Here is a 14385-nt window from a genome sequence, read left to right as displayed (position 1 = left end):
TTTGGGTTAAGGGAGGAGCAGAACTGGATATGGGGAATGGAGGCAGAGCAGGGGGTGGCATGGGGCTGGGGCTGGGGCTGGACAGGAGGCTGAGTGCAGCAGGGGCTGGAGCTGGGTTTTGGCTGGGGGTGGAGCTGGGCTGGCGGTGGAATGGAACTGCAGCTGGGGTCTGAGCTGGTCAGACAGCAGAGCAGGGCTGGGTGGCACTCTTTCCCCACGCCCAGTTGGGGCTGGTCTGGGCCCTTCAGTATTTCAACTCCCCCTTCCCCCCCCCCCCCCGAACATTTGGAGGGTGAGTCCCACTGGTCTAGTAACTATCTGTACAGTATGCCAAAGGAGAATGCAAGCTTAAAAAATAACGTGCTTATTTTTTAAACTTTTGTAGGATTCCCACCACAGAGTTCTCCTTCTCACATTAAGATTGGTGACAAAGTGCATGTGAAAACCTCAATTACTACACCCAAATACAAATGGGGATCTGTTACTCACAGGAGCGTGGGGGTTGTAAAAGGTAATGTAGACTTCCAAAAATGAAAAAAAAAATCACACGTTTTAAACTATATGGATGATACTCTTGCTTTATAAAGTGAAAGGAAGAGAAACTTTTGGCACAGCAGCCGCTGTGGAAGACTAGAACGATTAAAGAGACTATAAAGACTTCTTGTTGTTGTTGCCCCGTGTGAGCTGGAAACACAAATGCTCTTCTGTCCCCTTTTTGTTAATACTTTGATCTGCATTCTCAAAGGTACTCTTACACATTAGAACTGGTGTGTGGGGGTGTATCACACCCACTTCCAGTAGAGCTTCCCCAGCTGTGGACACTCACTAGGTGGTTGTGTTTGGAGTCCACTTCGGTAGGACCTGTGCGCTCTTGAAACATGAACAGAGTCAAGGCACTGCCCTTGGCTGGGGTCTCAAGGCAGGCTCTCTGAGTGCAGATCCTTTGTCTAGCACCTCTTCTGAGAAACGAGATCCTGTGGTCCAACTACCTAGCCCTTGGAACTCCTGCTGACTCCTCAGAGCTTTAGAACACACAGCCAGAACTCATGTCATGTGGGTGCTCAGGGTTTACAATTTAACTCTTCATGGGCATGTGACCGTGAAAGCCAACAGACACACACACAGGTAGATTTTGCAGAGGATTCTAAACACCATTACTCTTTACTTAGCCTCATGAGTGATACACAGATCTAGACGAAATAATAAACACAATTATACACATTTTGCTATCTGTTTCTTCATCTACATCAGAGTTCTTTGAGTGATGGCCCCTGTGTATATTCCACACTTGGGATACCCATGTGCCTGAGTCCAGAATTTTTTTGCAACCAGTGTCGGTTGGCTCACACATGCAACGTAGCTCTCCTTGTGCTCTAAATCGAGGACATAAAAGGTGGTGCAGGCCAATACATCTCCAGTTCCTTCTTACTGCTTTATGGTTTGAGTCAGAATCTTTGGTGTCTTTGGCTCCCTTTTTTTATACTGCATCATTGCAGTGATCTATTGTATATAGTTAGTTTTTCGTGGTTTTCATAGTATAGTCTAGCATAGTATAGTTAGCTAGTGCTTTCCCCCATTTTCCTCCCCATCCGGGGACATTTTCTCCTGCGCAATCTTGAATTATATCCAGGGTCCTGGGATTCAAAAACTCTATTTCCTGCCCTCGCTCCTTTTGGGTGAGTGATGAATATCAATATTGCCTGGGTGAGATTCATATTTCTGCCAGTTGCAGCATCCGCTACTCTTTTCCCCGCAAGAATTTATGAGGGTGGGGAATGGCTGGCATCTGATGGGCAATTCCTATGAGAAAGTCCAGTGGGCAACCAGTGTTCTGCTCAGCCTTCTGCAGGTGTCTGGATCAATCATGAAAAATTCCCATTGACCACCACGAGACATTGGACTCGAGCACAGCAAGATGTTTCAGGCCTTGAGTGCTTTTATACATCAGGTCACTTTCAGACTCAGAACATCAATCCGAATTTACCTTTCCCTCCTTGGCCACTTGGCCTCATGCACACACATGACACTGTTTGCCAGGCTTAATCTTTGTTGCCTACCAGACAGGTTTCTCTCCATGTATTCCACCAAAGAAGGACAACATAAAAGGCAAAGTTGCAGTTCCGCTCAGAGTATTAGACTCTCGTCTGGTGCAAGAAGGGTTCGGTAGAAGAAGAAAGGGTAGGGATCCATTTCTTCACACTGACTCCGGAGGCAACCATCGTTAGCTACACCTCCCTGTTGGGTTGGCTCACATGAGTGATCATATGGCACAAGGTGTTTGGACCCTGTGGGATTCCATAATGCATATCAATTTACTAGAACTCTGGGTGGTCCATATAACCTGCAATACCTCCCTCCCACTCATCTGATCCCGACATGTCCAAATAATGTCAGACAACATAAAAATGGCATTTTATATAAACAAGCTGGGAGGAACAAGATGTTTCCGTCTGTGTACAGAGACTGTCACCTTGTGAAATGTGTGCATCTACCTTAGCATAACCTTAGCAGCAGCATATTTATCAGAGGTGCAAAACTCCTTAGCAGACATTCTTCTGCAAATCATGAATGGGAGAGTCATAATTTGATGCTCATGTCATGGAAGGGTCTCTGGGGTATATCTTCCCTCTCATTCCATTGATGCCACAAGTTCTACTGAAGATCTGCCAGGACAGAGCTCCAGTCATCATGATTGCACCCAACTGGCCAAGACCTTTCTGGTTTACGGTTCTGCTAAAAGTTTCAGTTCAACCACCCATGAACACCCCGTATTGCCGTACCATCTAACACAGCATAGGGGCAGTTTCAGGCATCCCAATTGAGGCCACTGCAACTGATAGCCTGGTATTTGGATGGGCATCAGAAATAGAGTGCTCATGTTCCAAAACAGTGCAGTCTATTATTAACTAAAGCAGAAAAGACTGTACGAGAAGCTGTTACTCAGCAAAATGGAAGTGTTTCTTCTCTTGAGCTCAGCAATGCAACTTGTTGCTCTGCTAACTTAGAGTACATACTTACCTCTTAAGTCTTAAGATTTCATGATCAGATTTTGATTTCATTTCAGATTTTGAGATCAGTTCTCTGCGTGTGTGTTTAGTGGATTTCCATTCTCCAGTGGATACGACGTTTACTCATTCTGACACAACTAGGTTTCTGAGGGGCATTCTCAGATGCTTTCCACCTTTGAAGTTCGCATCTGACTGGGACCTCAGTTTTGGTCTGTCGTTTCTCACTAAACTTCCCTCTAATCACATACTCTATGACATATCTGTTTGTGAAGGTGGCCTTTCTAATAGCTGTAATGTCAGCCAGTAGAGTCAGTGAGCTGGAAGCACTCATAGCTGACTCACCATATACTACCTTCTATGAAGAAAAGTTCTCATTATGACTCTACTCTAAATTGATTCATAAAGTAGTTTGTTTCATATCAGTCAGGTAATCCACTTAGCAGTATTTTTGCCAAACCCACATGCCTCAGCTGAAGAGAGATGGCTGCATTCTCTGGACGTCCGAAGGACTTTGGCCTTTTATCTACAAAGAACAAAGAATGCTAGGAAAACACCTAAACTATTTGTGTCCATAGTAGAGCGATCAAGGGGTTAAGCTGTACTGATGCAGAGACTTCAGAATGGGTCTCGGGTTGTATTACTCTATTATCAACTAGCTTGTATTCCCCCTCCGGAGGGGTTGAGGTACTCCTGGGGGAATTCTACACCAAAAAATTAAAAATTCTGCATATTTTATTTGTCAAAATAACATAAAATAAAATTTGTCACGCCAGTTTCAATTATTTTGGTAACTTATTTCAAAATACCTGTCAGCAACAATGTCTGTGAACATACAGAGACAAAAAAAATTCTTCCATGAATAGAAAGTTAAGGAAACCCCTATGACAACCCATTTCTCTATTCCTTCCCCCCAGAGCCCAGCAGGGGGGCCAGACATCTAAACCTTTTGCCTCAGAGCCCAGCTGCAGGGCACCCTCTAGGCCAGACACTCGCACCCGTTCTCTACCCCCCAACCATCAGAGCCCAGCTGCGGGGAGCCCCCTAGCCCAGATACTCACACCGCCTCCCTCCCAGATCCCAGCTGCTGCCTCACCCAGCCCAGATGCTCACACTCCCTCCACCTGAGACCCTAGCTGCTTTCCCCCTCAGAGCTCAAGGATCCAGAGGGAGAGAGTGCCTGATGCTAGGTCCCAGGCTTGTACGAAGAAGACTCCTGCATGCCACCTTCAGGGCGTGCTGAGAACTGCGCTTGCCGGTAACTCTCCAGCTCCTCCTCCCCTTCCTCCCAGCAGTGTCTTCTACTTGCGAGCTGGGTTCTGCCGGGTCCAGCAGCCCTTAGTGGCAGCCAGCAATTCTTCAGTCCATTTCTGTGGGGGGAAAAGGAAATTCTGTGCAAAAAAACATTAATTTCTTTGCAAATTCTGCATGCGCAGTGGCACAGAATTCCCCCAGGAGTAGGTTGAGGGCTCATTCCACTAGAGGGCAAGTTACTCACCTGTAACTGGAGTTTCTTCAAGACGTGTGGTCCCGATCTGTATTCCACTACCAACCCTCTGCTGCAGATTGTTTGAACTGTGGTAAATACGCAAAACTGGAGAGTCATTGGCACACACTGCCCTTTATGCCTTTGGTTGGGAGCACGAGGAGAACTATGACGCGCATGCAGGACAACTGATGCTAATTGCAGAAAATTCTAGATTCGGGCACATGGTGCGCATGTGTACCTACAAATGGAATACAAATAGGGGCCATGCATCTCAAAGAACCTCCAGTTCCAGGTAAAGTAACTTCCATTTCTTTGGGCTTGGGCAGAGCCCTCTGGGGTGTCTGGAGTCCTTCTCCTGCAGCTCATGGCATTTCTTCAGAATCCATGGAGTCTCTCTTCCTCCATACATCGACTAGCTTTCTCTGACCTTGGCTGGTCCTCACAGGTAAACAGCACTTCACTGTTACAGAAGCATGACTTCACTGTTACAGAAGCATGCCCCTGTCTCATTCCCAAAGTTTCCTTTGTTTGAGTCCTTTGAGTTTGTCCCCCTATCAACAACTACTTTCTTTTTTCTGCTGCTTGTGATTTTCCACTCTCCTCCCTGCATTTGGAGTTGGAGGAACTACCTTCTCCCAACTTCGGCCAACCCATTGTTCCTAAGACATTTTCACCTGAATAGGCAACCATTTAAAGTTTAATGACCAACTACTGTCCCTGGTCTAGCAGAGGTGTCCTTCAGCCCCTGTCAGCAATTGGCAGGTTCCATATCCACGTAGGCATATTCCATGGTACAACAATTTCATAACATCAACCAGAATTTATAAGTTGTATGTAGATAGATAGATTCCTCATATTGTCACAGCTGATTCTTGAGTTATTTAGAAACATCTGTACAACTTCCTTAATACTGAACCAGAAATATTTTTTCTCTTTAAGCAGGACTTCTCATTATGGGAAAAGTTGAAAATAGGAGCTAGATCTTCTCTAACTTCTGCCTGTAGAAGTGGATGACAACATGATAGAGAGTCAACAGATAGGAGGGTTGGATTATGTGAAGGGATAAGATATAACTAATGTCATAATAGTGGCTTGACAGAATTTGTTGGTGTTTTTTTAATATAATTTCAATGGCTATCAATGTTTTAAAGAAATTTTTTGATTTTATCTATTTTTAAATTTTTCACAGTTGTGGCAAAGTTTTTTTTATAAATTTAAGCATTTTTTTCTATTTTTATCAAGTTTTTAGTTGCGGGAAATTTTGAGGAGGTCAGACAAATATTTAATGAGAATAGATTTTTGAGATTCAAAATGTTAGTTTTATAACCATTAAAACACAAATTGTCAACATCACGTCAAAATATACAAAGTAAATATCCTTAAATCAAACTCTTAAGTTCTCAAGCATTTTTCTTTCTTTGCCTATCAGTATATTTGATTATTGATGGAAATAATTTTTTTTGCTGGTTTGTATGTATACAGTAAAATTGACATTTACTGATTTTTACTGATATAAATTTAATCCTTCCAAGCATAGTCATGTCGTTTGTCTTTCCTGATATTCTTTGACAGGTTTCAGAGTAGCAGCCGTGTTAGTCTTTTTGATATTCTTTGAGAGGCTCATAAAATTTCTAAACTTTTCAAGTTAATGTGTCCATTAGGAAAAATAGGTAACACAAATATTGTTTCAAATAATGTCGTGAAGGAACAAAGCTAGACCACAGTGTAAATGTTAAATAAGTAAAAGCTGACAAAACATTTAAATTTTTATTTTTGATTGCTGTGACTAGACAGATGATTCCATTGGAATAAAGATGCATTCTGAAATAAATCCTAACCTCCTAGAAGGAATCGCTTATAAAAAGCTATTTTGGCGAGTAGACTGTAGCCATTTCTAATTAATTTTTTAGCTGTTTTCACAAAATTATCTGTCTGCATGCTTTGTCACAGCTTTTAGTGCCAATGGAAAAGATGTCATCGTAGACTTCCCTCAGCAATCTCACTGGACTGGTTTACTGTCAGAAATGGAATTGGTCCCCAGCATTCATCCAGGGGTCACGTAAGTTAGTTTTCATTTCTGTCATTTCTTGAGCCACTTGGCATGTAACTTTAGTATCATAACTGAAATTTCTTAGATAAGTATAATAGAAAACTGTGTTCAGTTTTGTCCACGAGCTGAAGGGGCGGTGGAGGGAAGGAAAAAAGAAATGTCTTCATTCATGAATGCTGTTACAATAAATTCTGTGCCATGAGAATCTATGTAACAATATATTATATCTTATAATTTTTTCAGATCGACCATATTAATTGTCTCTTTGTTAAAATCAGGTGTGATGGCTGTCAGATGTTTCCTATCAATGGGCCTAGGTTCAAATGTAGAAACTGTGATGACTTTGACTTTTGTGAAACCTGTTTCAAAACCAGAAAGCATAACACCCGGCATACTTTTGGCAGAATAAATGAACCAGGTATATTTCAAAACTAGAAATGGGTGACATTAATTTAAAATGCATTAAGTACCTCTTGAAATCATGTTTTTAGGCTTAATTTTATTACATTAAGAAGTTTAACATTGTAACTAGCTTACTAGGAAATGAATTGTTTGGTACAAATTAGGACCTTATGTTGCAGTTTTATACTGAATGAATCAGAATGCCCCTTTAAGCTTTTCTGTGGGTAATTCTGCATGATTAATTTTGATAGGATCTTGAGTAAAAACATTTTAAATGGCTCATATTTGTGTGTGTTAAATGATATTTAAAGTAGTGTCAAGTGACAGTTACTCCGTGTTATGTCAGAATTGAGTTTGCAACTAGAGTGGGAATAAAATGAAATAATGACTTCACTGCCAATTCAAACATGTCTATAGCTCCTTCATGCCATCAGATGAAGATAGTGCACCTAGGTTTTTTTGCAGTTCCTCTTCAAAAGGAGCATGCCAGCTCAGCCCTTAATTGCTCTAGAACAAGATTTTGACCTTGAAAATGGGTGGAGGTTATTCCTCTGCATGGTCTGGAGACTATTCAGTGGTCTGAGAAGCAGGGACACCCCTTCCAAGGGACCAATCTGCTGGTAATCCACTAAAATATTTTGCTTCTGAAGCAGGAATAGGCACACAGAGCACTTCTGAGCTTCTCTGTTCCTGATTAATATTACTACTGGGATCTACAATGAGTTCTTTTCTTTTTAGATTTTTTCTTCTCTCCCCTTCTCCCAGATTCAGTCTGATCTCATACTGTTTGACTTTGCCTTTCTCCTTCCTCCCACCTGTTTCTGAAGTGTGGCAGATTCTCAGGTCAGCCAGACCTTAATGTTTAATGACATATGATTTTTCCCTCCTTCACATTTCCAGGCCTAGTGTGAATGTGGAGGTGGCTAAAGCAGATTTTTTGTTGATAATCACTAATGTCCAATGGACGTGAAAGGATGGGTAGCTCATTAAAAGACAAGGCCCCCAGAGGGATCTGACTTCCCTGAACTAGTTCCTTTATGGGGAACCAGTTGAGAGAAGGTGACCTCAGTTCTTCAAAGTACCTCTATGAAGAAGCAGTTGGTTACTATGGTGATGGGAGCTAATACAGAACCATAATATAGAGGGGATCAGCATCTATGTATCCTTTGTGTGGATGGAGATGGTACACTATTCTTCAGAAGGGATAAGTGGAAGCTGCCGCAAAACCACTACCATCTCACAGAGGCCTGAGTGGAGTCTTTAGGTGCTACCTCAGTGCCTATATCATCAATGTCCTCAGGAGCCACCATGCAAGACACAGAGGTTATATAGACCCAGGAACCCAGCCTCTGCAACATCCACCGCCACTTCATACTCTAAGCCCAGAGGTGAAGTTTTTTTTTTTTGATGGGACTGTCAAGACCCATGTCCCTTTATTGATGCCTTTTCATTCCTCTGTTCAGATGTTTGGTGGAAGTCTTACCCAATTTGCCAAAAACTGGAAGGCCCTAACCACAGACTAATAAACTAATTAGAGTTTATCCAGGGTTGTAACTCCTGCCGATAAACCCCTTTTCGGTTCCTCTTCAGAGACCACTGTCAGAAGGAGATTTTACAACAGGAGGTGAACTTCCTGCTCCTCATGGGAGACATAAGAAAGATTTCAATTCAACACCATGGGATTCTGTTCCTCCTTAATCCCCAAGAGGAATGGAGGATGGAGATCAATTGTCTATCTACTTCACTTAAACAGGTTTATCCAATAAGTAAAATTCTGCGTGATATCTGTGGTGTCAGTAATTCCCTCGTTAGAGGAGGGCACATGGCTTTTGTGTGTCATCATGAAAGAGACACTTTTTTTCCTATAGATGTCCATCCCAGCCTACTGGACGTTCCTCAGTTTCCTCTTTGACCATGACCAATTCAGAGTTCTCCCCTCCAGTCTGGCCACAGCACCAAGCGTGTTTACAAAAGATTTTCAGTGGTGGCTGCTTGGATGAGAAGAGAAGGATTTAGTCTTTCCATGCCTTGACAACTGTCTTCTCACAGGCGACTCAGAGGTCCACAGAGCAACTGATGTTCTGCTCGGTTTTTTACCTACCCTGAGTGTCTGCCACAGTTATGAAAAATCCACATTGTCCTTCACAAGGTGCATAAACTTCATAGGGGTGACGTTAGACTTGACTACAGCAAGAGCACATCTGCCTCTTGAAAGGTTTCAGGTCATGAGCACTCTTGTACACTAGCTCACTATTAGACACAGGACTGAATTGGAACTTGTCTTTCCCTTCTTGGCCACATGGCTTCATGCACACATGTGACACATACTTCATCTACAGTGCCTACAAGTCTGGCTTCCCACTGTTTACTCACAAGAGAAGGGCACCATAAAGGACAAGGTAACAATTATGCCCAAGGTATTAAGCTCTCTTCTCTGGTGGACAAAACCGGAGAAGTTTCGGGTAGGGATTCCTTTCCTCACACCAACAACTGAGGCAACCATCATTTACTGGTGCCTACCACTGGGTTGTGGTGTGCACAAGGGCAATCATATGGCACAAGGCATCTGGATTCTGGGAGTCCAGAATGCACATCAGCCTACTAGAACTCAGGGCAGTGTGTGGGGCCTGCAATGCCTTCCTCCCACTTATCCAATCCAAACAAGTTCAGATAATGTTGGACAATATGGCAATAGTGATTAATATAAACAAGCAAGAAAGAACAAGATCTCTCTATGTGTGCATAGAGGCAGTCATCCTCTGGAATTGGTGGATCAAACATCGCATAATCATATCAGCTGCATACTTAACCAGGGATGCAAAATCTACCTGAGCAGACATTTTTACCCAAGTCACGAATGGGTAATTCACAGTTTGGTTCTCAATGATGTCTTCGCTCAATGGGGAATGCCAGCCTGGGACCTTCTTGCCTCACAGGTGAACAGAAAACTTCCTCAGTACTGATCCTCAGCAGTCCTGGGCAAAGACTCTTTGGGAGGTACCCTCCTGATGTTATGGAAGGGGCGCTTGGGGTGTGCCTCCCTCCAATTCCTTTGGTTGTATGGAAGATCCTCCGAGACAGAGCTAGAGTCATTGTGTGTGTGCTCAACTGGCCAAGACAGTTCTGATTTGTGGATCTATTGAAGCTCTCAGTGTGACCATGCGAGAACATCCCCATGTTGCCAGACGTTCTAACGGTCACACACACCAATCCAGGGCGTCTGCAACTGAGAGCCTGGTATTTGGATGGGCATCGGAGATAGAAGGCTTGTGTTCTAGGAGGCTGCAATTCATCCTTAACCAAAGTAGAAGTGTACAAGAATCTGTTACTCACCTAAATGGAAGCATGTCTGTGCTTGGGCTCATCAAAGCAATTGTCTCTGGACTCCACCGGAATCAATGCTATCTTAGAGTATCTACTTACCCATAAGTCTTTGGATTGTGTGCTCAGTTCCCTGAGAGTTCATTTAGCAGCAGACAGTGCTTTTGATACTCCAGTGGATAACTGTACAATCTTCATGCACTGTACATCAACCAGAATTTTGAAGGGGATTCTCAGATCCTTTCTCCCATTGGTGAAGTTCGCACCTCAGTGGACTGTAGTTGGGTTCACTTTGTGAAAGTTATACATACAAAATACATACAACACCAGAGAAGATTGAAAAAAGTGACTACCACAAAAATGGGCATGAGGACTCATGGATATGTGTAGTGCTTGAAACTATTTTAAATTCATTTTTAAAAGAACTACACTTCAGGTTGTGTCCTGATAATGGAAGTAACATGACCAAACCCTCATGCTTCATTTCCAAATACTTTTTGGGGCTAAATAGTCTATCTGATAACTATGCATTTATTTTGAAGCCTGATTTGAATGTTCGCTCTTGTCATAGTATTTTTTTTTTTATTAAATGTAATTTTCTTTAACAATACCTGGTTTATAGTATAACTTTCTGAACTAAATAGGTCAGTCTCCAGTATTTTGTGGGCGTTCTGGAAAACAGCTGAAGAGACATCATAGCAGTCAGCGAGGAATGCTACTGGATGACTGGTCACGAATTGTTAAGAATTTGAATGTGTCGTCTTCTGTGAATCAGGCTTCACGTTTGATTGATGGCAGTGAACAATGCTGGCAGTCTTCTGGCTCACAAGGAAAGGCAAGCATGAGCCATACTTCTGAATGCTATGCCAACTCTGGCACACAGTTTAAAAAACAAGGTTGTCGTTCATCTTGTAATGTTTTTTATGCACCACCTGTCATCTCAATGCTACAAATACAGTTCATTTAAAGTTTATATTTAGATGTATGTGTTCCACTCTAAATATACTGATTTTTAAGTTTGCTAAGATTTATTCTTCTCAGTTGTTTGTAATTCTTGTGAATTATAGAAAAAGGAATGGCAATATAGTGGATAAATAACAGTAAGTTAGCTATTTTTTATTTTGTGGTCAAGGGGATTTTCATTGAATGTGTGACCACTTATTTTCTAGCACTGGATTCGTTTAGAGATTTTCCCTGATGTACTTGTTCACAGACTGAAGATGATAGTTGATCCTGCAGACAGCAGCTACATGCCCTCTCTTGTTGTGGTTTCAGGTACATGAAATTTAACTGTATTCAGAAGTGGGGTTTTTTTTAAACACACTTTTTTTTTTTTAAATGATCAAATATTGATTATTTAACTTGGTAAAGTGTTCAGATAGGAGTGGTATTTCAGTATGTTGGTACGTGGCCTTTAAAATCAGTTTATTTCAATGTTCTACAGGTGGGAATTCTTTAAATAACCTTATAGAGCTAAAGACAATCAACATTAACCCTGCAGACACCACAGTGCCTCTTCTTAATGATTGTATAGAGGTAAGTGAATACTGATTGAGGAGAAGTTCTCAGATGGTCAAAGTGGAAATGTATCTTGCTGTAAGAAGTGTCCATGTGTACCTTTGGTTATTGCATTATTATATTTGATTTTTTCCCCCATATGTTGGTGCTTATAATTAACCACATCGTTGGCTTTTTTGCATGATCACTGTCCATGTGTACAATTACTAGTCTTACGAGTAAACACCAGTGAAATTGTAGGTTTTCAGTTTAAAAGCAAATGTCTCGGAACCAAGCAGACAATACCAGGTTTTTTTCAAAGGTGTGGTTGGAAGTACTCATCTGCTGGGTGGCAGAAGCGGAGTGGCTATTCCTGAACCTAGGGAGACAAATCTGGATTGTGGCCAGGTACTGCAAGAAGAAGGGCAGAAACTTAGTGGTAGATTGGAGGTGAGATCATTCCCAGAAATGAAATAATCTAGTAGCAAACTTCCAGCATGCTGAGAATATCCATATCAATTAAATTGCCACCTAAATAGGGCAGAAAACTAGGACCTTTGATTTATCTTACAGAATCAACTTCTAAAACGGATGGAACTCAGCAATGCAAAAATCTTAAAATCCTCCATGTTCCATGAACTTATAGACCCAAAAGATTGCAATTACATCTTTTTCTTTAGTATCACAGGTATATTGAGATTGCTATAAAGCAGTGCAGAAGCTCTGGAATAGATTGCAAAATACATGGTCTCAGCATACTGGGGCGTATCCGGGCAGAGGATGAAGATTTGGCTGCAGTCCCTTTCCTTGCTTCTGATAATGAGGAAGAGGATGATGATAAAGCAAACACTGGGAGGTAGGGAACTGGAGGAAAAAATAAACTTATTATCTTAACCTTAAACTAGAAGAACGTGAGCACTGGCTGTGCAACTCATACGACTGAATTATTTTATTGTGTACTAGAGAAAGGAAAACACCCAGGCTTTAGTTTCAAGAAGTTTTATAATGAAGACATTAGTTTATGTATGCCGTTTGTCTTTTCTGTGTGTATACAGTGATAACAATTTTTTCATAGTTTTTTATTTTGCCGCCTCATGCTGAAAAATGCTTTGATTTGTTAAAAGCAGCTAAAATTCCTCCTTATGAGTAGTGGCTTTAACTGTATAATATGTCCAATATACAGTGTAGAATCCTGAAGTTCTGTGGGTCTCTTGCACTTTTAAAGGACTTTCACTATGCAAATTATTAAAACATTTCTTTTTATAACAGCTATAAAGTAAAAGGTTAACATAGTGGTCTCAGAAAATCACAATTGTGAAGCTACACTGAACTTAATTTCACAGAGGATATTTACATTTCAAAATGTAAAATAGGTGGTTAAAATATAAAACACAAGTCAAGGCCTATCAAATGTCAGAGTATATAGGCTTTGGAACTGACATTCTTCTCTTCTTCTCAATGTACTCAGTCTTGTTAGGAAGAAGATGGCAGGGCTGGAATCAGCAGCTACTATAAGAACCAAAGTTTTTGTTTGGGGGCTGAATGACAAAGATCAGTTGGGAGGACTAAAGGGTTCCAAGGTATCGTCTTTGTTGAAAAAGTGTTTGTGTAAAACAAAAATCTCTGATGAAGTACATAAACCAGACGCTGAATTCAAAGTTTTTAAGTTCATTATCAAACCCCTCCAGGACTAGACATAATGACTTTCCAGGGCTAAAAAATGCATTCTAATGTCTGTCACTGGCAGATTGAGAAATTGGATCTTAAAATTACATTTTCAGTTCCAGTTCAATTTTTAGAGCTGCCTTCTTGAAGCAGGTAGCTTCTTACTTGAAACTCCAGCTTTCAAAGGGTAGAAGATTATGCCTGTAACTCTGAAAGATCATAGTAGTCAATAACTTGCAATTGTGTACCGTAGGAATGATTGTTGCAGAGGTGCTTAGTTTGTAGATCAGTACAAATTATTTCTACACCAGGAAACTTTCAGTTTTACAGTGGTGCTGGTTCAGTGATCCAAAGAAAGAAAATGATTTCCTGACCCTTACTAGTATAATAGATTTTAATGAGAAAAGTTATTTGAGTTGAAGTTTCAAGTAAGTGCATCTTCTCAACCTGGCACTCACGTTCTCCCTTTACATACCTGTTTGGTTTTTTTGGGCCGGGGGAGGGTGGGGGTGGGGTGGGGGGAAGAGTCTGCAGTATGGTTTAGCATGAGAAATGTGTAACCTATTTAATCATTTTAAGATGTTATTACTTTGAAAATTCAGTTGAGTAAAAAGAACACTCCTATTTTAAAATAAGAATAAAAAAATTGGTCTACTTGTTTGTTTGCAGAGTTTCATATAGGATTGTAAAAATCACAAAAGTATTATAGTCTCTGTCCATTCCAAAGCAAGAAGTTAAATAACAAATGCGTTTCCCAGAGTTACTCATATTATAGTTGACACTGATGTCAGTGCACAGATACATTAATTTGTCAATATAGAAATATAATTTTGGGGGAGAAATGATTTTTTTCCCAGTTGGATCCTGATTCCAGTTGCCACTGAAGTCAATGTGATTCTTCTGTTTGACTTCGGTGGGCTTTGGATCAAGCCCTAGAGAAGAGCAAAATTAGTAGG

At 41.2% G+C, this 14385-nt stretch overlaps 1 protein-coding gene across 1 annotated transcript in view; it reads left to right on the top strand.

Annotated features, from left to right (window-relative positions):
* Nucleotides 1-14385, top strand: part of HERC2 (HECT and RLD domain containing E3 ubiquitin protein ligase 2) — a 201604-nt gene that overhangs the window by 114991 nt on the left and 72228 nt on the right. The window contains exons 50-57 of the mRNA XM_084623550.1: nucleotides 386-511; nucleotides 6445-6553; nucleotides 6823-6962; nucleotides 10912-11102; nucleotides 11437-11542; nucleotides 11712-11803; nucleotides 12445-12620; nucleotides 13233-13344. Coding sequence (XP_084479676.1) covers nucleotides 386-511; nucleotides 6445-6553; nucleotides 6823-6962; nucleotides 10912-11102; nucleotides 11437-11542; nucleotides 11712-11803; nucleotides 12445-12620; nucleotides 13233-13344 — 1052 coding nt within the window. The remainder of the gene's footprint in view (nucleotides 1-385; nucleotides 512-6444; nucleotides 6554-6822; nucleotides 6963-10911; nucleotides 11103-11436; nucleotides 11543-11711; nucleotides 11804-12444; nucleotides 12621-13232; nucleotides 13345-14385) is intronic.

The sequence above is a fragment of the Lepidochelys olivacea genome, assembly GCF_965140295.1.
Source record: "Lepidochelys olivacea isolate rLepOli2 genome assembly, chromosome: 1".
In the NCBI taxonomy this organism is placed as follows: Eukaryota; Metazoa; Chordata; order Testudines; family Cheloniidae; genus Lepidochelys; species Lepidochelys olivacea.
The sequence above is the reverse complement of the archived record's forward strand: the minus strand, read 5'-3'. Positions and strand labels throughout refer to the sequence as shown.